This window comes from Pelmatolapia mariae, linkage group LG10_11 (assembly GCF_036321145.2).
Source record: "Pelmatolapia mariae isolate MD_Pm_ZW linkage group LG10_11, Pm_UMD_F_2, whole genome shotgun sequence".
Lineage (NCBI taxonomy): Eukaryota > Metazoa > Chordata > Actinopteri > Cichliformes > Cichlidae > Pelmatolapia > Pelmatolapia mariae.
The window spans coordinates 12,790,636-12,816,688 of NC_086236.1; the positions used below are offsets into that span (position 1 = coordinate 12,790,636).

General features: G+C 37.3%; 1 protein-coding gene across 4 annotated transcripts in view; it reads left to right on the top strand.

The window, feature by feature from the left end:
• Positions 1 to 21,884: 21,884 nt before the first annotated feature.
• Positions 21,885 to 26,053, top strand: part of gabrg2 (gamma-aminobutyric acid type A receptor subunit gamma2) — a 45,547-nt gene continuing 41,378 nt past the window's right edge. For 2 of the 4 annotated variants that reach the window (XM_063488177.1, XM_063488179.1), the window contains exon 1: positions 21,885 to 22,371. In XM_063488177.1, the coding sequence (XP_063344247.1) occupies positions 22,256 to 22,371 (116 nt within the window). In that variant the 5' untranslated portion in view covers positions 21,885 to 22,255. The remainder of the gene's footprint in view (positions 22,372 to 26,053) is intronic. The other 2 variants (XM_063488178.1, XM_063488180.1) reach the window with 1 other exon arrangement.

Here is a 26,053-nt window from a genome sequence, read left to right on the forward strand (position 1 = left end):
GACAGAAAAAGATGTGCATAAAAGAGGGAAAAAATGACATTGAGCTGATAGAAGGGCACATAAGAACTTGGAGCAGACGCAGCAGGGATGCAGTATACAGAAAGTATGCAGAATGTAAAACCACTTGTACAGTATTGAATACAAAACTATAGGGAAATATAAATCTGAATAAAAAATGGGATTTTCTTGTATAAAGTATTGTATAATTCTAGCCAGTGGCTACAATGATATTAAGCCTGTCTCCTGAAAACTTTACCTCTTTATTCTTTGATTTCTTTATTGACTTGTCTCAGCTTTAATTCTTGTAAATCTGCTGGGGTGGAGACATGCTTTTTCCTAATCATAAATAACACCTTTTCTGCCAAACCTAAATACGTATACTAGTCTTTAAAATGGCAAAAAAACCACTTTCCTTTTTATGTCGTATATACATTCAATTTATCTGCAGTGTTGCCTTATATAATGGCAGTTATGTAATATAATTAAAAGTTGCTGTTTTACCATCATTCGATTACATTTATGTGCTTTTCACTTGCCAGCCAAGCAACCTAAATCTAAAGAGAGGTCTTAAGCTTGTTGCAATTCATGGTTATATTTAATTCCAGACAACAGAAGACTAATTTATTTGGCTTACATCATCAAATGCATCCTATTCTATTAAATTGTTAGTGAGGGCTTTCATGTGGAATTATTTTCCGACTACTTCTGGAAATGCTATTTCAAACTCACCCGTTCATAAGAGTCACAGACATGCAGAGGCACATAGAGCGCCCTTGTTTGGTTTTTGTTTGTTTATTTGTAACCCAGCTAAACCGTATTTAGTTTTGTTTTCATGAAAAGACATTTTTCGCAGCAAGTAATGAGAAACACTCATGACAAGTTATCTGTAGACATTCTACTTGCTATTCTCTTCTGAGTTTGTACAGCAAGAAGGTGATACTTCAGTATTCAGTCACCATATCAGCAGCATATAATCCATTGTTTATAGCAATACAACTGGATTTATGTGGAGCAAATTCAGCCTGTTTGCGGTTATTAAATTCTTTTCTTCCAAACAATGGCTCTGGCTTCAGTTTTGCTGCCGTAAGCTAGTAGGGTACACAGTCGATGAACACTGCCTAATTCTTGAAGGTCATAGCATAAATATCCTTGGATCCAGTGTGGACAATACGGGCAATTTGGCAGTACTTTTGCTTGGAAATTACTTTCTTTTCAGGGTTTTATCAGAATGTATATGCTGCCAGCTGTCATAACGTAAAGCTGTAATAATGTGACCTCTATTTGGCAATATAGACACAATGCAGCTGAAGCACCACACCCAGAAGGCTTGTTGAGCACTGGCTGTATGCACACTTGCTCACAGGTACGTATAAAGCTGACTAGTCATCCATCCATCCATCCATGCATCCATCCATTCATTACTTAACTGTTTATCCAGGCCTGCGAGGGGCTACGACTTACCCAGCTTTCATGTGGAAAGAGGAAAGGTGGACCCTGGCTAGGCTGTCAGTCTATCACAGTGCACAGAGAGACAGACACCTATTAATACTCCTATTCACACTGCCAAAAAACTCTGCCTATAAATTTTTAGCTTCACCTTGGTCAGTTTAAAGGTATGATATTTCTCTGTTTGAGACTGGTAAAGATGTGCTTCATGTGCATATGCTAGTGTTCATATCCATGTGTTTGTGTGTGTCCAGCCTAAAGCTGTGCTGATATCCTGTTTACTCCTATAAATCACAGAGCAAACCCATATTTACCGTGGTCAGCAGTATCACCTTGTTTCAGTTCTTCTTTGTCTTGTACCCTGTTCAGCTTGACCACTTCTTCACCCTTTGGGGATTCTGAAGGAATCACTTGTATTCCTTCTTCTCTTGCAATGTTCTTTTACCCTGCCTTTCCCTTGTTCTTTCTATCTGTCTCCTCCTATCCTTCCCAATTTTCCCACTATCTTCAAAGCCTTCTGGATGTTCTTTGTCTAACGCAGCTGTTAACCATGTTTATCTCTGAGAAGCTCTGTAGTTCATAAGGCAGTGACTCTGACTTTTCTTCGACCAAACATTGCAGTTGAATCACAGCATTTTACAATGACATGCTATGTTTGAAAGAAAACTAGCAACTTAAATGTCCTTTTTTTTCTTCTCATCGCAGTTTCTTCTTATAAATATTTTTTGGGCACTATGAAAGTTATTAGCCTTCCTTTCCATTGCAAAATGGACTTCTTGAAATGCATAATAAAGATGTAACATTAAATATATTGGAGTAGAAGTAAAACATTTAACTTCCTCTGCAGGTCAGTAGTTTGTTAGCCTTCTATTAGCCTTTCAGCCTTTAAACATAAATTAATAAAGAACCTATAGGATGACGAACCTACAAGCTAATGTGTTACCAAGGAAGCGCATTGTGAGATACTGTATAGTTAAGCTATATCATGCAGTGGTGAGGAAAAAAAAGAGAAAATACTTGAAAAGGACAAATTGCACCTCTTCCACTTCACTTGTAAGATTTTCTTGTGTATTGTAGGCAACACATACTGCTGTTAGTGTAACTATAAATCACGATTTGATTGACAGCACAGACTGAATCGACATATAACTCACATAACCTCCTAATGGAATTCTAAAGCATCCATCAGCAGTTACCAGGTTGGTCTGATTGGTAGATGATGTATAATCTTTCATGTGTCTCTGTAAAGTAATGGCCACATTTAGGGTGTACAGTAAGCTGCACTGACACTCTCTTACCAAACAAAAATATTGTCTGTTTGAATCTGGCATTACTTGACACAACTTAACATGAGATTTGATAGGGAAAATACTTTATTTATGGGGTACGAATGTAACACTGCACGCCTATTTTGGTTAAATTCTTTTCTCCAAACAATTAACACAAGGTCATCTTATATTTCAATAAAATTAGGGATTACTGTTTTTATTATGTGCAGGTGGCATTTGTCAGCATATCCCTTGTTTTCATTTTATAATAGTGCTCGCACAGTTATAATGTAAATCTAACTTGAATCTGTGGAGTCCAGTGCAGTCCAAGACCAATATTTTAGTACTAAATGTTCAGTACATTCAGTGCAGTATTATTATTCATCTCTGGCTCTCTTCCACAGCGCGTGTTTGTCCTGTCTCCCTTCCCTCACCCCTAACTGGTTGTGGCAGATGGATGCCTGAGCCTGATTCTTCCTGTTAAAAGGGAGTTTTCCTTCCCACTGTCACCAAAGTGCTTGTTCATAGGGGGTCGAACAGTTGTTAGCGTTTTCTCTATTTTCTCTGTATTATTGTGGGGTTTATGTTACAATATAAAGCGCCTTGAGGCAACTGTTATTGTTATTTGGCACTTTATAAATAAAACTGAATAGAATTGAATGAACTAAAATAGTATTTGGTCTGTCTATTAAAGCCATGAAAATTAAATAAACCAATCTAATAGTGACTACTGTAAATGAAATAATTTACCATATTCAATTCATCACAATGGGAAAGATAGCAGACTTAAGACATAAGCAATATGGCGCTATGTCATGACTGCATCTAATTTCTTTTTTAAACCATCACAGAGAAAACCTCAAGATTAATCAATCCAGATGTAATACTGTTATTTTGGAGCAACAATTCCAGATTACATGAGTGCGTTCATGCAATATGGAATAACATAAAAAGCCTTGCAGGCTGCACTTCATGTGGGCATGCTGTCCATATTGCACAAGAAAAAAGACAATAAAGACCAAAAAAGTAATAAAATCTTACATATAATTTTGTGGTCAGTCTTCCACATATTTTATAATCTTTAATGAATCATTTTTGAAGTCATTCATTTGAGGGTGTGTGTGTGCGTGTGTGTGTGTTTGTATCACAGAGATGCTGCTAATGATGGTGCACTTCATTGTGTTCATTTGATCCCACCCACCAAGTAGATAAATAGATACATACACACATACATATACAATATTGGGCTATGAAAATGAGGGAAAAGCTCAGTCGATAAGACAGCGAGAGAAGCTGTGAGATATGCAGAAACAGAGAGACAGCCCCTTCATTATTCATCTGCTCATTTCACTGCAGTAGATCCAGCAGGGGGAGGTGTTGCGATATATGGTTGGTTTTCTGCCTGTCTGTTGAAAGAAGCCAGTCAACTATATAATCTCATTCTCACTTACAAACAAATGTGTACAACTTTTTCTTCACACCTGAGAAGCGTTCCTCAAACAAAGGAATACAAAGCCTGCATGACATCCCTAATAGAGTAATCTGATACTGAATAGAGAGCTTATGTGTCTGTTCTGTCTCTCTATAGGCCAGAAAAATATATCACTCTGTCTTCTTTCTTTAGTGTGCAAATCTGACTCACTTGGCTGGAGGAAAGGTAAATGTGGAGCAGAATGGCAAAAAGACCTGTTCAAAACCATGAAATGTCTCCCCTCACCCGGGAGGTTCTGACATTTTGCTCGAATGAAAGCAGGAAGTGAGGGACAGGGATGTCAAGATGAAACAAAACAAAGACAGAACTGTATATCTTTATCAAACAGAGTGTGATTGTTGTGTCAAATGGGCAACCACTATCACAAAAAAAAAAGAATTATACAAGGTACTGATAAAATATTTTTAGGGCTTTTCTATTTATTGTGATTCAGCTATGCATGAAATATCACACATACAAATATAGCAGTTTAATGAAATTACTACAAGCTAACTGACCCACTGACCCTGAAGTTCACTTTTGTGCCCTCTTGGGATTTGTAGCTTGAATCACTTGCCTGATTTGGCTGGATATGAACCAGCTTTGGATGAAATGTGTTACGACATGAATTAAAAAGCAGAAAATATGTGGTTCATGTATAAAACACATTTGTATCTGTATCTTTGGAATTCCTAAATATTCAAAACAGATAAAACAAGTCAATGTCTCATTAACCTTTTGTTATATGTACACTAACTTCTACATTTATTCAAGTGTTTATTGCAAATATTTTTCTTAACTGAGTTAAAATAAAGCCACTTGCAAGTTTACAGTTGAATTAATTAACAAATTAGCAAATGATTATTAATTTTCCAGCTATTACAAATTGTTGTTCTACCCTTTCTAAAATTTCAAAGCAGACATGCTGTTGCTACAGTAAATGAAATTAGTTTAGAAGTTATGATTTGTTTCATTTGGAGTAAAGGTAACATTTTAGTTCCCTGTTTATTTTTTTAGTCTTCCCTTATACATCTGTTGAGGCTATTATATAATAAAAGAATTAGTTCACACACACCTACACAAACGAATACATAGTCCATCATGAAGATTATGATGTGATACACAAAAAAAGAACTTTTGCCATTACATCAAAATCACAACAAACAAGAAGCAGTGCACGGGTGTGCATTTTGAAGGCTGATATGAAGTCTCATTTCTTTACTAAATTATTAACACATAGCTAAGGCACTTGCAGGCCATAGTGTGTCTTGGGTAACAGCTATTATTCATTTTGTGGCTGGCCACATGCATGATCTAGATTTTTTTTTTTAGCACTTAATGAATTATTGTTGCATTCCAAAACATTCACCACTATCAAGCCTCGCTCTCTCTCCATTTCTGCTCCAGCCTCCATCTCTGCTGCTTTGCGGTTCCAAATCAGAATTCAAAGTGAATCCTAAAATTCTGCTTTTAAGTGTAATCTGTTTATTTACTTTTTGAATATGATGGTAAACACATGTATAAACCTATTTTTAATATTTTCAACCAGTTAATAACTTTAGATTTCTTTCTTTCTTGCTTGCTTAACCCTTTCACGCATAGTTGTCACTACAGTGGACAGTTATTCAAAGGCTGTTTTCTTGTATTTGTGTCAGTGTTGATGGTATACTTGCACATAAACCACTACATTGGACACTGATGTGTCACTCCATACCCTGCCACCCACTTTTCAGCCAGTGTAAGTACACAAAAAATGTGTTATTTAAATTTAAATTCAAATTTTAAAAATGTTCAAAAATCTTTTTTTCATGTCTAAAGATAAATAAAAATACTTAAGAAAAAGATCCTGATTGAGGTTGTCATAATTCATGCACGAAAGGTTAATATTTATTTTTATATGGACAAATATGTAACATGAAACACTAATTTCAATTTCAATTTAAAGGAAAGCCAGTGATCTTAAATTCTTATATTGTTATTGTGTCCGGGTTTAAAAAAAAAAAAATACCAGATGTTCTTCTTATACTCTGTATGCAGTCAATAGATCCACAAATACAGCAGCTTTATACAGATAATTTTTTATCTTTATACTTATTCCTCATTCTACAATTATATCATATGTTAGAGCCTGCATGAATTTCATTCATTATGTTTACTTCAACCTGAGATTAATACCATCACCTAGCATTTCATATACATTGCTTTAAATGTAATATTCTTTGACAAATCCACCTTCAGCATGAATGCAGTGACATTTCCAAAGGTGAAGGTTTTTTGTGTTTTTTACTGTTAAAATAGTATTGCTTCGGTAGATAGAAGATTACTCCAGTCACCAGCAGTTTCCATGGAAGGTGGTAACAAGTCTGTAAATACTTGGTAACTACTTGCACTAGTGAAATTATTAATATCACAAGATTAAATAACAAGACATTCATGTTCCTTACTAAGACTAAAAGTATGTGAGTGTTAAAAAGGTCATACAGATACGTTACACAAGACAGTTTATAAGGTGTGTTGAAAAATTGTTAAAAAATATAATGACCTTATTAAAGATGTTCTTTAAGTGTCTAAAATGGTCCTTATTTGTTTCGTTTTTATTTAACCTTTATTTGACTAGGAAACTATCACTCTTAAGACCTTTTGCAAGGTTGTTCTGGTCAAGATAACAACAGTAGCAATCAACAAAGGTCTAATGCCTGAAGAAAGGGTAATGATAATGAGGCAGGGTATTTACAGCCTGAAGTAACTGCATTCAAGTCACTTAGAATCACCTTTCCTTCATTTAGCGACACCAGTTCTTATGCATGTTATCATAGAAAATGTCAGCAAAATAAATAAACCACCACAAAAAGGAAAGGAAGGGCAGTGCAAGAAGCAAATGAAGAATGTATTTTGTGGTATAAAAGTATGGTATAAGTTTTAAAATGAAAAAAAAAATTAAACCAAAAAAAATATGCTCTTTACTTCAGCGTAATATACCTGTCAGGTTCGGATCCAAACGTTATCTGATAGTGTGGCTGACAAACTTGGGTAATTTGAAGTTTCTGTGTAATGAAGATTTATTTAATTGAGTGCAGCAAATATACATCATATTTAACGCAAATTTTATGGCACCTTAAATTAATCTAAACTTTTTTTACTCTTAAAAGTAATTATAAAAGTTTGAATATGGAATTAATCACCTTACTTGAAAGCAGTTCAAGTGTATTATGTCATGGCCACCCATCCTATCTCTTTAAGTGGATTTTCCCAGTCTGTCAAACAGGACAATTTGCGCTCAAATTCCAATATTGTTGCACCAGGTGAGCAAAGGAACAACTGCTAAAGGGCACTTTGTTCATATCTCTGAGACACCAGCTGTGCTCCGAAAAACTGTGGTATTTTGACACTCTGGCAATAAAAATGGATTACCATGGCAGTCCAGACTTGTCATTTTGTTACAATTGGACTTTTTAGATTGCCAGCTTTGCTACCTTGAACTTGGTTGCCTATTGTCACTACCTCCCCAACTAAAAGCAATTCAGTCTAAAAATAATTTTATGGAATTGTTAAATAATCAAAATTATCTTCACAAAAAAAACCCCAACAAATTCAGTCACATGAATAAAAGCAAAAGGAAACTGAAACTGAAGAAGACATTTAAATGTATTCTCTTCTGAAGGTACAGTATTTTGTGCACTGACTCTCAAGTGCACTGTAGGTTAAGATCTGATTGACACAGCATCAGATATATCATTGGCAGGGCAAAGTAAGACCACTGTTATCTCATATAACCCACTGACACTTCCCTGCTGTCGTGTAGTCATCCAATGATTTTTAGATTCAACCTTACTGCCAGATGGAAGCAACAAGGGAGGCATGGGTGAAGTAGGGGACAGCAAGACAGAGGAAGGGATGAGCATGAGCAATTATGTAGGGAATGTTAGAGACAACACAAAAGAAGAGGGAGGGTGAAAAATCCAATAGGGCTTTTGAATGCTCTCCAGAAAATGCATTAAGGAGTTACTTCAATAAATCTATTATGCCTCACAGGATGTGGCTGCTTTTTTGCTCTAAATCAAATCATGCATCCAGGTAATAGTTCTCACATTAGAAAAACAACCTCCGTCTTCTATGTCTTGAATGCTGGCTCACCCTGTTCCATCTGTCTGGTATAGGGGATGGTTAAAGTGAAAGGCGAGGGATGAAGTATTGATGAGATGATGATGTTTATAATGTTGATAATGCAATACACTCCACGAGGAGGGTTCCAGCATTGTGTTTCTGAGATGAAGTGAGTTGTAATAAAGCCAAAACAACAAGGACAGCAGCATAATTGGCAACAGCGATGATGATGACGTGATTACCTTGATTTACAATTGCAAAATTTACTGATTGTGCTTCTGTGTTTCTGCACTGCACTTACACACTTTTATGTAGGCCATTCAATACAGTGCCAATAATCTGCTGAGTATCACTACTGGGAAAGGAGAAAGGAGACGAATTTGCCATTGGACCGTGATAATGTAATACTAAATCTTCTATAAGTTACGATTTACATTTTTTTTTAAAGTTAATACAGCTTAATTTATAGTTTTGAAAGAAGTATAGTACATACCACAATGCAACATAATTTACACCATACTGCAGGCAGGCCACATTAGTTCTCATTCGTTCTGCTACAAGTAAGAAAAATGACTGTGCCATAGCAAATGAATTACTCAAACCTTCAATGTGTGAAGCCCAAATTGACCTTTACACGGAGCCTATCAAAGGGGAGCACTGCATAATTGAAAATCTTTAAAAAATAAATGGACACCGAATCTCATCAACTTCAATGTAGAACATCAACAGCAGTGAACTCATAAAGTGTCTCTACATTTTGATTTGTGTTCAGGTATTCAGTTTGATCAAGTTTCATTCCTCGCCCACAAATTAACATTTTAGTTACTCCTGCCACACCAAACTAGCTGCACAAAAGCAACTAAGCAGATAAGCTGAAATAAATCTAAAAGTCTACATGTCAATCACATCTTGATGATTTGATTTTAAATCCACTGTGGTGGTTTACAAGGCAAAATGACCAAAATGTGACATTGTCCAAAAATGTATGGACCCAGCTATACATGTATTTAGCCTCTTGTCAGGATATCATTATAAAATTATATGTACTACTTTTAGTACTGTAAATTATTACATCAAGATGTTTCGTACTACAATTATATACACTCACCAGCAACTTCACTTTGCTAAAAGATTGGACCACCTTTTGCCTTCAGAACTTCTTTAATTCTTCAACACGTATTTAACAGGATCTCAATCTGGTTTTCTACTGGACTGAGCTCTAGAGTGACATCATAGGCATATTCAAGATATTAGTGTGAGATGATCTGATATTGTCTATTATTTTCCTGGAAGCAGATCGGATGATGGGTACAGTGAGGTTGGAAAAGGATTGGACATGGTCTAAAACAATAGTCAGATAAGCAATGGTATTGAAATGATGCTCATGATTAAGGATTGGTATTAAGGGTCCCAAAGTGCACCAAGAAAATATCTTATACTCAATTACACCAGCAACAGCAATCTGAATTGTTAATATAAGGCAGGATGGGTCAATGCTGTCATGTTGTTTATGTCAAATTTTTTAACGTGCCATTCCAATGTCACAACATAAGTTGATACTTATCAGAGTAGGCTACATCTTTCCAATCTTCGATTGTCCAATTTCGGTGAACCTGTGTCAACTGTAGCTTCAGTGGCTCCATGTGTGATCTTCTAATGTTGTAGCCCATCTGCTTTAAGGTTTGATATGTTGTGCATTTAAAGGTTCTCTACTGTATGCCGTGGTTGTAACAAGTGGTTATTTGGGCTACTATTGCCTTCCTGTCAGCTCAAAGCAGTCTGAACATTCTTCTCTGATCTCTGGCATCAACAATAATAAGGCTTTTTTGCCCAGTGAAGTGCTGCTGACTTCTCTTTCTTCTCTTTCTCTTTTCAGACCATTCTCTGTGTGGAAAAATCTCAGCAGATCTGCAGTTTCTAAAATACTCAGACCAGCCCTTCTGGCACCAACAACCATGCCATGTTCAAAGTCACTTAAATCACCTTTCTTCCACATTCTGATGCTTGGATTGAACTTTTGCAGGATGTTGAGTTACTGCCATGCAATGGGGATATTAGATATTTTTGTTACCCAGCAAAGCGAGTGTACAGCTAAAATACAACTTCATCTTTCTCACTATGTCTTCTATATCTCTCCTCTGAATTAGCCTAAACCATGAACACTGTGGTGTCTTTGACAAACTTTGAAAGCACTCCTAGATTAAATCAAATATTGTTTAAGTGTACACTGTGTCTCTATGACCTTGGTTCTTTAAACCCATCTCTGCAAATATTAAAAAATGTGAAAGGCTCACAAAAGAAAGTGAAGACTTTTGATGCCATCACAGAATACCTCCTGGAGCTGTTCCATTTGCTTGGATGGAACAAATTTGTCAATAATGAGACAGCTCTCAGTGGTACTTTCTTGGGAAACTGGTAATTCTTTGGGTTTGGACCTCTCAACATTTTTATCACAAAAACAAATTTGGGTATAAAACACTGTCTGTTTGTTTTTTCTACAGAGACTACAAAGTCAGTCCCCCAATCTCAAATATAAGGAACTATAACCGTGATGACATCATTGTCACTGGCCTAATTTTAGGGCATATTTCTTAAGGTTAATAAATATTAGAAATTTATTTCAGACAAGGTATTACTTGTCACATTTAATGATTTTATGGTGAAATCAATATTCAGTGTCGTTACATGACATGGCTCTGTGGATGCTTTCACACAAGGTATGTTTTGTTCTTTTTTACAGTAAATACAGTGTATTATGTGCAATTTAGAAAGCAATATAAGTTTAAGAGGTGTTTATTACAATAATGTGACAGTTTATTATGCTGGACTGTCTATATATTTGTGCAAAGCAGCACTGATTTGAACAGTCGGTGTTCTGCCTGGATGTTTTAACGGTACAGTTAGTATTTTTTTCAGGTTATTTAATAGAAACAAGAATATTGTGCTCATAAATAAACATATAATAGCGTGTAATTACATCTTCCAAAAAAAAACCCTGATGCAGTCTCATAAACTTATAATTACGTTATTAAAAATACATAAGAGCGGGTTTGTGGTTTGTGAAAGCCACCATGTTCCCTCACCATATCTGAATACAGTGGCCAGGAAGGACATCTTTCTTCCAACTAATGGGGTCTTACATATGTGGCTAGAGACCAAATAAGTAGTATCAAAAGGCAGAGGAGAGGACATATGTGCTTGCTTGCTGTGGAGGGACATTTAAATGTGTGCTTGCGCCATCAGAATCAAGATATGAAGGTTCATATCCTAAGTCCTAAGTTTTACAGTGGAGAAAGGGTCCCCCTGACCAACGAAATTAAAACACAAAGGAAAGAGGCAAAGCAACCGACATCTTAATAAAATGTCATCATCTTCCTCCTCCAATCAAGCTTCAATCTCCAAAAGTCTCCTGAACAAACAAAAATGTGCACAAAAATTTATTCTTAATATTGTCACACTTACGTATTGTTTGCAGATTAGATATGTGACCCTCCCGACAAAACCCAGCTTAACAACAACATTAGCTGGTTACAGTGTTGCCAACTCCTCAGTAAGGAAAATCGCTATTGGCTGTCCTAAAAGTCTAGAAGTCGATGTCATCGCCCAATTTGCATAATTGGTCATGCTTTTGTAATTGTAACCAGACATAAAGTAAGTAAAAAAAACACCCTAAATGCATTTAGAATATATTTAGAAATACAAATTAAATTTATTTTAGCAATTATTGGGTTTTTTTAATGTCACAATTCCAACCCTCCCTCTTTATCGGGGGTTGGGACCGGCAAAAGAGAACCGAAATAGGCACTCTGGCAGACTTACTTGTGTGTGTGTGTGTGTGTGTGTGTGTGTGTGTGTGTGTGTGTGTGTTCTTAAGTAGTTTAAAACGCTGTCATCCACAAAAAGTAACAGTAAAAGCAGAACTGACTGTGTTAAAGTCAGGGCAGGAGCGGCTTCACTGCGCGATTCATTTGCAGTTTGGACTGTAGGTGTGAACATCTCCTGCTCTGACAGCAGCTGGGGGCAACTGTTGCGTGAGGACTATCTGCCGCCTGTGAGTGCTTTGGAACAGGCGAAGTGCCCACGGCAGCACCTGCTGCTTGTTAAGAGTAAGAGCGATACGTGCTTTCACATCAAAAAGTCATCATAAGTCTCCAATAACACCAACAAAAAGTCGCCAGATTTGTCACTAGTCGCTTTTTAGAAAAAAAAAGTCGCTAAGGGGGTCTGAAAACTCGCTAAATATAGAGACAAAGTTGCTAAATTGGCAACATTAGCTGGTTATAAGCTAACGTTAAGCCAGCTAATGTTAAACTCGCCTGTTGTAAAAATCACACTTTCCCTGTGATAAATAGTTTGATTACACTCACACAGTTTGAGAGTTTATTCACTAAGCATCAGACTACAACAATCGAACAACAGCTTACAACAGCAAAAATAGCAGAGCTTACTGCCAGTTAACCACAGCATCAACAACTCACCTCAGTATGGCTGTCATCGGTCAGAAGTGAACTTCTCTGGCTCGTTGACTCATATGGACTCCTTTCACAAAATTTTACAGCCTCTTCCAGAGTAATTGAATGTGGATGCTTCTCACAGCAAACACAGCCGTCCACAGAAAAGGAAAAACTCATGGGCAGGTCCAACTTTGGTCCAAACAGTAGTAGCTACAGCTGAGTCTAAATTTATTTGTTTTTGAACTCTCTTGGCTAAATAAATATGTTTGTCCTATAGTAGCAAGGATTATGCTTACATTTAGAGGGGTAACAAAACAGAACTCAATTCTACTGACATCTAGCAGGGAAAATTTTACACACTGTAACTTTAAGAATAACATGTAATTTAAGAATAATATTTTTTTAAAACTAAAATTAATCGTACTTTATTTCCTCTCTAAATTATAGACCAAGTATGCTTCAGCTTCCCAGATAAAAGCAGATGGCCTAGAGTTTACACTCTTTCACACAGAAGTCAAAGTATGACAGCTGCAGTAATTCCAGGTATCATCCAGAAATCAAGAACAAGTCTAATTTGTTTTCACTTCATATTGTTTTATTCCAGTTTTACCCATCAGTTTTTATATTATCTCTTTTCTCATTTCCATTTTTTCATCATGACTAACTGCTGACAGATATGCCTTTCATATCACAAAAAACAGTTTTGCTCTTGGTGCATTTCTAAATAAAACTTCTCCAGCACACTTTACTTCTGTTAAAATTGGTAATATTTCTGTGTGAGGAAACCAAGGATCTGAAGTCAAAGAGAAAAAAAACAAAAAAAGATATGGTTACAGCTTTTCTGTCTGAGTTCATACACTAAGCAGGGTTGAGATCAGGGCTCCCGCCAGGCTCTTTTAAGTCTGCTGAGCAGAGAGATCGGGTTTCATAGACTTCTCACTGCTTGGTGGAGTAGGATAAAGATACAAAGACCTGCATTTGCTAGATTTAACGCCAGAATCTTAAGGGTGGTGTAGACATATACAAGTTGGTATCCATGACACTACAGGTTGTATAAATCCTTGAGATAGGTCTGTTGTTTAAAGACACCTGAACATTAAACAAAAACATTTATTATTTTCAAGGTTATATTATAATTATTTAAAAAGAAAAAGTAACTACCACAAAATTAGTCACAGAGTATGTGTAATAAGAATGACAAACCCATAAAAACATATGGGCCACAACTAAAGTTCCTCAAGCATTTTATTGCATTTTGGTATTCTGGGTTTTATAGCTCAGCCATTTATTGACAGATTTTTACATGAAATGTTTGGTTGTTAGCAGACTACCTGCTAAGTGCAATTATTTTTTTTTGACAGTTGCAGCAAGGTCTATAGATAGGCCAGCCCTGGCTTCTATCCTCTAATAAAATGCCTCCTTTAGGACACCCCCTTCACCATCAAGCTAGCACAGCTCAGTAATTATCAGTGGTTGTTTTGAGTTACTGTGAGGCCTGCTGGCTGTGCACAATGGGACAAAGTTTTATGTCCTTGGGCTGAACAACATGTTATGTAAGCATCCCAATGGAGATGCAGAAAAGAGTGATGACCTTTGGACAAGGCCTTCTCCTGCACAATGAATTGAAATTAAAGATATTAAAAAACACAGGAGCAGATGCAACAGTTCGTCTCCACCACGTGGCTGGGGCCTGTCTGTGTTGAGTTTTGGATAATAGGATAAGTGGAAGAGGATGCATAGATGGCATTATAAAACACTGAGGTATGCAAAGACGTACCACACTGACTAGACAAGGTAGGACCAAGATTCATAAAAGTAAATCTGTAGTGCTGAACTGGGCTCATTTTTTTATTCTCTGGCTCTTTTTTATTCTCCAAAAGGGATTGCTTAACACTACTAATAACGTTTCCAGTCAAACCAGGTGTTATACTTCTATGAGCATTTCTTACAGGTTATTACCTACATTATTATGTATGATTAATCAATGCAATATATGTTAGGCACTCATATTTTTTGGCTAAAATAACATTTATACTCCATGTGTGAAAGAATTTTAAATTCCAGTTAGGTTGTGACTCTTCAAAAGAACCATGTTGGCCAGAAATAACTGAAGATGTAGTTCTGTGCTCTGAGTCATAGCCTTTGGACATCATTGGGAAACCCTAATACTATCAGAATGCGACATAAACAATTTCCTTGAGAACCTGTTTCCCTGCTGTTTTCTTAACGGCTTAGGTGATGAGTTCAGTGTCTAGAAGGATGCAGAATGTATAGTAGTACAGAGGAAGTAAATAGGCAAAATGGCTCTTTTCCTGGTGTGGTGCTTTGGATGTCATTAAGACAAAAGAGTTTATGGCTGATGGTTGATGTGATGGTGAATTGATTCCTAGGGACTTCCCATTTAGTTACAACGAGTGTCCTTGCGCTTTCCAAGTGCAAGGACACTCAGTAGGCTCCATTGGGGCTTTTTTCTATAGAAAACATATCTTTTTTAGCTATTTTATAAAAAGGACTCAAGATAATATAAATTGATTTGCAGTAACATCTTTTGTTGACACATGAAGTATAAATTTTAGTAAAGCAGAGCAGACCATTTGGAAGTGAACACTCCTGCAGTTCTTTAAGTGGTGAACATCGTGATGTGATGGCAGCCACGGGAAGAAAGGAATTCCTCTATAAAGTTGTTCTCTGCAGCAATGAAAGTAGTGCTTGAATTCCCAGTGCATTAACATTCTGCCAGAGGAACAGCTAATCTTGATGGCAACTGTTGTGTAATGATAGGGAGATTTACTTTTGATAGAAAAATGCATCACACTGTAAGTACATCTCAAAGCAGATAAATACGCTGGCAGCTCCACATCTGTGTGTGTGTGTGTATGGGGGGAGGGAACATTTGTGTATTACAGCTTTCTAACACGTCCGCTCTCTCGCTCTCCTCTTTCTCTCTCTCTCTCTCAAAGAGGGTTTAGAATGAAGAGACAAATTCCTAATGGATGAACACAAAAATGTTCTAAAACCACTCCGCATATCCCAATATCCTCCTGTTTTCACTTACTTGGCAGTGCTATGTAAGCAACTTGCAACACCTCCATTCTGGCATCCCTGGTTTTTTTCCCTTGTTATGCATCTGTAGTATCTGCATCAGTGATTTTGGGTTCATATACAGTTTGTTTTTGATAAAGCTTTGACGAGAAGAGAACAAAAAAGCCTCAGAAATAATGCGAGAACTGAAAGCAGGAACTCAATGTGATCTACCTTTGGGAGTGGAGATTATACCTGCTTAACGTCAAGCTAACCAAATACCATACAAAGAGGCTATGATTTCAGCCAGCTGAATTTGCCCCAAATCACAGTGGAGAGGTTAGATGCTGGCAAGAACGTCATAAATCACATTTCTGGGGCATTTGTAAGGCTCATGGGCGGCAGATCATCGAATCTGCCCATTGGGGATACATAGCAAACTGAATTTCTAAATAACTATTGTTGTTTGTTTAGTCTGGATCAGAACAATTGAGACAGAACGAGATAAGTTGTATATTTGAACTTTTTTCAAGTTGGCAAAAAAAAACAAAACCCTGAAAACTTCAATAAAAGATATTGTTTATATTTTATTCACTGCCTCTCATCCCCCTTTGATTTCAAGATCATTTGCCAAACTCAGATGGTGTAGTCTTTCTTATTTTCTTTTTTGGAAGAAAAACAACAAAAAGGCATTTTTTTAGCACTAATTTTGCAGCTGCACGGTATGTGGTTTGAGATGTATTTATGCTCACAGTATTGAATGCTCACAGTATCTTTATCATTAGCCCAAAGGAGCTACCATGAATATATGAAGGCTAAAAGAATAAAATAATGGAAAAATGCATAGCTAATTCAGTCATGCCTTTTGCAGTGTGCAATAGTCCTCAAGTTTCAACATCGGGCTCCTTGAACATTTCCTTAATGAGGAGTGTCAATCTGTGAGCTGCAGGCTAATTCAATTGTCACTTAGTGAGAGGTAGGATACAACCTGGACAGGTCACCTACTCACAGGTGCCTTTAAAGTTCCAAGAAAGTCAATTTATTAAAGTCATGTTTCTTTCATCCAGAAAATACAGGCATGACACAATTTATGTGGTAAGAAAAAACCATCAGCAAGAAGGTAAAAGCAAACTGCAGAAAATCAAGAGGCCTGGAAATGTTCCTCTTAAGGGGGGCCCTCATTATATCAGCAGGTATCACTAAATGACACAGCATGGCACGCTGATAGATAAAGGAGCAATTTCCTGTTGAGTTTTAGTAAAGACATATTTGAAAGAATGTTGCACGTTGCCTTATAAAACACAAGCAAAACAAAGAGTGAATGTTAGTTTGAGTGGTCTCCAGTCTGGCCCTAATTCAGATGTGGTTTAAAATTTTTAGTACTGTCAGACCACAGAGAGTGCTTTCTCGTGTTCATGTCCGAAAGTGCTCAGTATGGATGGATGTGTTTGCACATTTTCTAAGTTTAATAAACAGAACACCTATCTCGCCTTTTACTCTGGCTGTTTGTGGTGAGGGTGGTGGCTCTCACTTTATTTTAACTAGAATAAGTTTCAGATTTTGTTATGTGAAATTGGCTTCTACTGTTTTTTGGATTTTTTGCTTTTGATGTTACATCGTTTTGTCTTAATTGCCAGACTGTTTCTAATATGCAATAGTGCTTACAGTAGATCATTCTGTTCTCACAGCTTGATGTTAACCAAGTGGGGCTGTGACAGCATATGTGTGGGTTGTAAAACTGGAATGATAGTGGAACTGGGCATCTGTGTGTTCAGTGTTGCCATTATAGAAGACTATACCTCCCCCAGCTCTTATCTAAAGATGACACAACATATTATCACAGCCAGACTCACACATGTCACCCTGTCTGGATAGAGAATGGATGCCATTAAAGATGAGATCATTACTGAAATTTTTCAAGCAGACATGTAACTAAACTAAGCCTTCACATGCCAGTGCTGTCACTGTCCTAATGTACCCGTTCCGTTATAGAAATAAGGAAATGGGTATATTATAATACAGCATAACATCGGTGACAGTTATGCTGTATTATGAAAAAAGTCTACCAACTTTTGTTGCAGACCAAGCACACCCCCTATTGGCAATGGCAATGCCCAGCTGGACAATGTGCTCATGAAAGGCTTCAGGAAAAGACAAAAAGTCCAAGGCGTTAACCCAGCCTACAAACTCCACAGATCACAATCGGATTGAGTGTCTGTGAGGTGCGCCAGAATAAGCCTGATCCACGGAGGCCTTATTTTGCAACCCACAGTACACAAAGGATCTGCTGCCAATGTGCCGATGCCAGAAACCCTCACAGTTTCAGATCCCAGATAGATAGACAGATAGGTAAATAGGTAGACAGATGTCCTGTACTGCAACCTACATTGCCTCAGTTTAGATTATTTTAAGCTATAATATATGGAGGGATAAATGAGTTTTTAAACCAGTTTAGTTTGTGCTGTTGAACTTTATACTTTCTGCCTGATATTTAGCAACTCACACTGAGAGTGGGGTATGGGGTAGATCAAATCTGCGCTTTTAAGCATACATTGGTCATACACTATAATGATCCTTTTGACCAATAATTTCCATTTCAGTCTGAACCAAGTGTGTTAACTCAGATTTCAATGAATGTTACCAAATCATTCACTTTCTAAAGCATAAACAAACTTCTTTTTCAACTTCATGCAGGTGCAGTCTGCAAAAGATATGCTGTCTCTAGAGGAGTTGAGAAAATACCCAGTCAACAAGGACATGTAAGGTTAAGGTGTGGGCACCAAGACATTTTTACGAGTAGGCTACTAGATTTGGTTGGTTATGAATAACCACATGACTACAACAAAAGCATTTTTTTTGTCAAAAAATGATTATCTCAGTCTTGCTCACCTTTAAAATTAGGTGGTTAGTACACCATCTGACAAACTTACTTATTTTTGAATGTCTTGCAATCACAATCATCTGAGTAATTCTGTGCATGGCTGGAAGACTAGCCATTTTTGTTAGCATGTGGAGTAAAAAGAACAGACTTGCTAACATGGGCATGTGGAGCTCCAGTGCTAACTTAAGGCTGAGATAGACCTTAACCCACTGAGTCCTATTTGCTTTGATAATTATAGAGCTGACATCAGACTGTTTAAGTTTCTGAATGATGGGGCTGGAGAGTGTTAAAAATGGTGAGGAAGGCAATAAAAAGCAACTGAGCGTAAGCTGCACTGTCCTCAAGATGTTGTAAAACCAAAAGGATAATAGCAGAAACAGCATCTGTACCCCACTTCTGTCTATGAGTAAACCGCAGAGGGTCTAGTTTACTGTTCACACCTGATTTCAACACAGACACCATGCATTTCTCCAGGCATTTCATTGTCCAAGTGTTGACAGGTCATAGGTATTGTAATTGCACAAGGGGGACCTAAACAATGTTAGGTAGCTATGTTTCATGTTGTGGAAGATGTGTGTAGCCGTAGCTGTTTAACACTTACTCTATGTGTTAATCAGGGTCCACATACTTGCCAGTATGAGGTTACTAAATCATAACAGGACAAACACACCCAGATGAATAGGATTTTTTGAGGTAGGTCACTGCAGTGGAGACCAGGTGCATCACTGACACAAGGATGCACCAGTTTGGCTCAAATTTCTGCTGTGACTACTGAACCAAGTGGATCTAACCTGACATCTCTGCCTATGTGAGAGACAGTATAAAAAAAGAGAAATGGGGATTTTAACTGGCTTCCTTGCATCACCACAATAAATGTTTGAAATAAGTTAGTCAATATGTCTATTTTGTGTGCACTTAAAAAAAAATCTAGTTTAATGTCTTCCAGTAGTGAAATAAATATCTGTCTGCCTTTGACTTAATTGACTGTTTAACTTTAGTGGCAGTTGAGTGTATCAGCATTTATCTAAATTACTACTTCCATCTAAACTAGATCAATACCTCCTTGTGCTGAACAGATTATCTGATGGTGACGTTTGGGCCAAGGCCTGCTAGGCCAGAGCCTATGACAGCTGGAGAACTGCATTAATATGACTGCAGAGGAAAGAGGGATACTGGTCCCTAGAGATGCTCTGTGTGTGTGTGTGTGTGTGTGTGTGTGTGTGTGTGTGTGTGTGTGTGTGTGTATGCGTGTGTGTGTGTGTGTGTGTGTGTGTGTGTGTGTGTGTGTGTGTGTGTGTGTGTGTGTGCGTGCGTGCGTGCACATGAGCTGATAACAAATAACCATATGACTGAATATAAACAAGTATCCTTAAACCCTTTTCTTTCAGGAGGATATCCCAGCTATCATAAGGAGAGAGCCAGGGTACACCCTGGAAAGGTTTCCAATCTGCCTTTGCCAAACAAACAATTAAATAAATAAATAAATAAATAAATAAAATAAAAATCCCTGTTTGGCTTCGGGGGATTTCTTCAGTACAGTGGAGTATGGTCAAACAAGTGTACATCCAACTGATCATAGAAGAATCTACCCTCTTTACATTATATTAAGAGGTGATTGCCAATTTATTCCACTTTGAGAAATGTTGCAGGGTTGATGAAGCATCTGCCAATTTACTTAAGGTGATTAGTCTACATGGAACTCCTCTTGCCACAAATAAACACATAATAATGTTTTCAAATCAGGTATACCTCATCTTCCATGCAGGTCACACTTGCCAGCTGCAATCAGTGCTGATTGCTGGAATCCAATTTTAATAACTAATGCTTAAAAACTAGAATCAGACTTTAGGTGATTAACATTCTGGGTCAATGAGTGTATGGCAAAAAGAACAACAAAAATGACCATAGTTTACCATGACTGTAAACTAGGGCAGAAAAAAAGTGATATTGAATGCCTGAATACCTCTGGAATTAATATAAAGAGTGGAATTTGGAGTACCAGACTCCAGATGAATAGAGACAAAAGAATGTGAGGACAAAAATATTTTACTTATTTGACTGTACAAACATGCAGTAAACTACTGCAGAAAAACAACTCAGGTTAAAGATGCATACAAATAAAAGTGTCAGTAAAACCAGAATACAAAACATCGGTGATGAGAACATGTGGCCTATCTTCCTGCCACCATTTCTGTCAGTGTCCCAAGAACCGGTTTAATTCTCTATGTTGTTGTGTTTTATTTTTTGACTTCCTCTATCTTTGCTCTTCTGGATTAACATTTAAAAATAATTCAAACATTTTCTCGAAAGGTCTGTTCTGGTCTATTTCTGTAGATGGTTGGGATATGGCACAGAGAGAAGAAAAGAGCTGTACTGCAGCGGAGTCATTGATTTATGAGTCAGGATGGGAAAAGCTACAGTTTTTGTATTTAGAATTATGATATTTTTCTTCTTAAGCTTCCTTTCAAGAATTCACTGAACTGTAGTTAGCAAAGATATTGCATTAGCATACTTACATGAAGATACTGAAATGGATACCTAAGCATTATACATATCACACCTAAAAAAAAACCCTAAAAAAAAAACCCGAATTCACTTCCCAGACTGGATTAAGATAAAAAAGATATAATAAACATGTTTATTAGAAATGTCAGCTTGCTAACTAAATACAAATATAACCTGCTGCATGTCATATAATCAATTTATGTACAAAGATGCAACAACGCAAAGCAATCATTTTGGAAATAATAAATAAGTAAATAAATAAATAAGTGTAGGATATTAATTTACCTGTGTTTACCTTTTTTTTCTCTGTTATGTTTTCTGTTATCTGGGCCATGCAGCCAGTATTCATCTGACTTTAAGCAGCAACGAACTGACTGGATCTGTCCTTAGTGCTGATTGGTTGTTCTGTATGTAACGCAGACGCAACTGATAGAGCTGTCCGAGGTTCTGATAGAGTGATTTGCCTGGACTCATGCCTGTAGCATATTAAACCATTCCAAGCAGATGTGTAAGACACCAAGAAACACACAATCATATCTCATCTCAATATATTAATACATTAGTGTAATTGTAATTATAACAGTCTAACTATATATAATCCAACGAATATATATATATATATATATATATATATATATATATATATATATATATATATATATATATATATATATATATATATATTCAAAACCTTAACTTGGTGCTTCCGCTTAGTGAAACCACGCATGTGTTGATCCGTGCTGCAGCAACGTGCATCAGTTCCTCTCTGACCCCAGTGTTAATCTGCATTCAGACTGAGGCTTCGCTGCCTTTCTTGGCTTCTCGATAGTGGAGCAGCTTATTTCTTGGGGCTTCGCTGTTTTGTGCCAGTCTTGTAGGCCCCTGCCAGTGCTGTCGAAACGGCAACACACACGCACGAAGACGGGCGATACGAAACGAAGCTTTTCGACTCGCGTCGATTTTGTTTTGGCTGATTTCACACCGCCGCGCGCTCGCCTCCAGTCTCGATTTGCAGAACGGCTACTGCTAGCGTGCGTAATGTATCGCAGAGAGGAAACACAGTAAATAGACGGACACGTCCATCTGCAAGAAAGAGGAGACGAAGATGGTGATGATGGCTTCGCCAAAATCAGCCTTCAAATGCTCGATACCGATGGCGAAGCCTTCCCTCCCGCTGAAGCTGCTTTTCTGGGTGTTTATTGTCGTGAATCACTCTACAAGGTAAGATATTAACGCGTATTTTTTCTCAAAACCACGACTGTGTTTCGGCCCGTTGGTCAGCATGTTTCAGATTTTTAACAGCAAATATAGCAGTGCCTCCATTCCAACCCTGGCGTGCTATTAAGGGGATCCTGAGCCGTTGGGTAGCTGAGAGGATGTAGTTTTGTATTTAGGGGGGAAAACCGGAGCTTTCGGTGTATATGTGGCACGTTTAATTGCGGTTCCAGTTGAAGTGGAATATTGTTAATAATATTAAAATTGCCTCAGCGATACACGTATGTACATCGTATGTGTGCTACACTCTGTGTATCAATGTGTTGTTGGTGTTTTTAATGAAAAAAAATCCCCACAAAGATCTACAGATTGAATATTTGGCTTTGAAAAGCAAATAACAGTGATACACATTTATACGACGATACCAGTGTCTCCCTCTCAATCTGCCCCGCGTTAGATGTAGCATAGTGGCAGGCTAAGTTGAGTGAAGCTAAGGCTACATTTAGTCTCTGTTAAGCTGTCTTCAAGGATCAAGTATATTCTAAGAGTCAAAGCCTTGTTATGAACGCACTGGCCGGAGGAGGTCGAAATGGAATAGAGGCCACATGAAAACAATCGGTTGTTATAAAGGCAAACTTAAGGATAAAGAAGGAACCTTTCCTCCCACGTATTTGAAATAAAAAAATAAGCATTTCAAAATGGCAGACAATCACACAGAGAATACAAGTATGAAGGCACAATAAGGAAATGGACAGCACATATGCACTGATCCTTGCCCATCACGCGCACACAACCAAAAACACCTGACATTTCTGCTTTAACTGTGGGCCAAAATTGTGTTTGTTACAAAGAAAAGGAAAGAGAAGAAAGAAAGCTGTGTGGCTGCTCCTGTGAAGACTTCATCCCTGTATAGTGAGAGAAGAATAGTGGAGAACAAGCGGATGGTTAGGCTCCTCGCATCGGTTTCCTCTTGTGCTGCTGGAGGGTGAAAAATGGAGGCAGATAAATCAACCGACGTTCAATCACCGTCATGCTGGTCAAAACCTTGGGGCTCCTTGCCCAGATCTACATTGTTAGGCCTGTGTATTTCTAATTGTCTGGACAAGTGGTGTATACAATGCACTTGAGTAAATGCTGCACCCAACCCCACTGATTTGCATCCAGAAATGAGATCTGTTTATGGAGTCCATGGGGTATTTAAATATGAAGAACTAATAAGGAACTACAGGAAGTTATACTGTATTTTGGTTCATCTTAATCATTATGTGACCATATGCAGACACCTGTGCGGAGGTCACACTTAAAGTATGACTCAAACTATTTTAGAAGTTTCGGTCCTATGTATGGCATAATGATTAAAATGCATCCACTGACAGGAAGTAATTTATGATTCATGTATGAAAGCTCTTTTATAAGACATCAAGGTCTTTGCATGCATTCAGTATTTTGTGCTACTTTGTGACTCATTGACATTTATTATGTGTAGTGATCTCAGACTGCATCACAATACGTTAACCTAGTCAGTTACTCAGGTAGTGCAGTCAATTACTGTCACAGATCAAATTTTGCAGAACACCCTCAAGCAGAAGAAGGGGGAATTTGGTTGCAGATTCTTTGGTATTTTCTTCTATGCATGGGTAGGTAGGTGTCAGATCTATAACCAGGATCCACTAGAAGATTTTCAGGTGAGGGATCATGGGAAGTAGGGCCTCGACATGATGGAGTGACGTCAGAATGAGCAAAGTCTGGTGGTACTTACATTATGTGCCATCCCAGATGATGATTTTGCAAACTCATCTCAAGCGTGTTAGGTAGCAGATGAAATTCATTACATAAGTCTAATTTATTTATTTGCTTTATATTTTTAGCGTTCTAACCTTAGCTTAGGACATGTGAAAATTCTCAGCTCAGAGCATATCGTATATGGTAGAAAATACCATCACAAATGACTTATTTTGACTCAAAATTGATGTGATTTCTACAAGACCGTCATTATGGGACACTGTTTGACCTGAATGCATTTTTTTTCAAATATCATGATTAAATGTCTATTTATAATTTAACACTTCTAATGAGTAGCTGTCATGTTAGAAATAAAGGGCAGTACTGAGAGTGTAATGAGTGGTAAAACAAATATATTTTAATTTTTGAAACCGTGTCCTCTGAACTTATGTGCAGCACCAGTGTTCTAGCATCAGTATTTATTAACTTCCTGACCTCCCACTGAAGTTGGTGGGACTTAATTGATCCATTTTGTACAGAACAAATGTAACATTATATGTAACTCAATCCATTTTGTGTGAGTGCACTTAAGGCCTGAAGAAGAAGAATGCTTGGATTAACAAAGAAAGTTGATTAGCACGTTACGTTGATCTAATTCTTGGACTAGGTGTTGTCTAGCCAGCTAATCTAAAGAAACCCTGACTATGCTGAACTTGAATGCTTCAGTTCCCAAACACTTGGTAATAAAAGAAGAGGTAATAGAAGGAAATGGTAAACATGGCTTAACTTAACCTTCTTTAAACATGTTGCTAGCATAGTCAAAATGACCTTATAGCGTTCAGTTACATTTTAGAAAAATGGAAAGAATATATAAGATAACATTTATGATGCACACTGTGGTAATTTCTAAGGCTTTCTGTGTTTCATTGTGGAACAAACATAAAAAGCTAGTGCCATTTATTCAGCACTGTGATTTCTAAGGCAACAAAAGAAAATTAAACTGTAAGTTGAAAGATATATTGATGCTGTCTCTTTATTCAAGTAGCGCCTTTGTAGAGTTCATTTTCTAACTACAAAAATCTCTCAAGCAGACATATTTTCTGTACATAGGATGTAATCTATGTCCATTCAATTTTTGAGCTGCTGTTAAGTATTAATAATTTGGGAAACATTTCACTACACATTTTATGCTAATTGTATAAAGTAGCTGTTAGTATGTTAGTATGCCCATAATATGTTGCATTGCAATTATCCCTATCTGCCACCGATTCTCATCAGTTTGTCAGTATTTTTAGACAGAATTCCATCAAATTGGAAACCTACAGTGAATTAAATGGGTCAGCCAAGCTGCCATACATCATCTGCTTCTTGTCACTTGGAAAGGGTCAGGAGTTTTGACAAACTGCCATGTATTCCATAATTGACATCATGTGAATTTGTGTCTTAGAATTCCTGAAAGTCCGTTCATAGCAAAGACATGTTGCCATTTTTATTTTATTTTATTTTTTCTGCCTGTAGTGAAGACAGTTTGACAGGTCAGTAAAAGAAACAGGCACCACTCATGGTTACCTTTCTACAATTGAGAAACTCTGGTAGATATTGAAGTAAAAGAAATTTTGGAATAAAGGTGGGAGGGCTTAAGTTGAAGCACTTTGGCCTCCTGTTGTTATATATATATATATATATATATATATATATATATGTACTCACTTTTAAAGAGTCTAAATGAATAGATTTTGGCGCTTAAAGTCTCAGTCATACAGGCCTAGAGACCACGTGACAACCTCTGGTTGCTAGGGAAAAATGTGTCTTGGCAAGTGGTTGCTGGAGGTTGCTAAGTGAAATTGGTCACAAAGACACAAAGAGGGTGCTGTACCAAAAACCTTCTTGTAATTGGTGTGGTCGCCTGTAGTTTGCATTCAGCTGCAACACATGTTGAAAAAATGAGCAGCTTTTATTTGGAAGA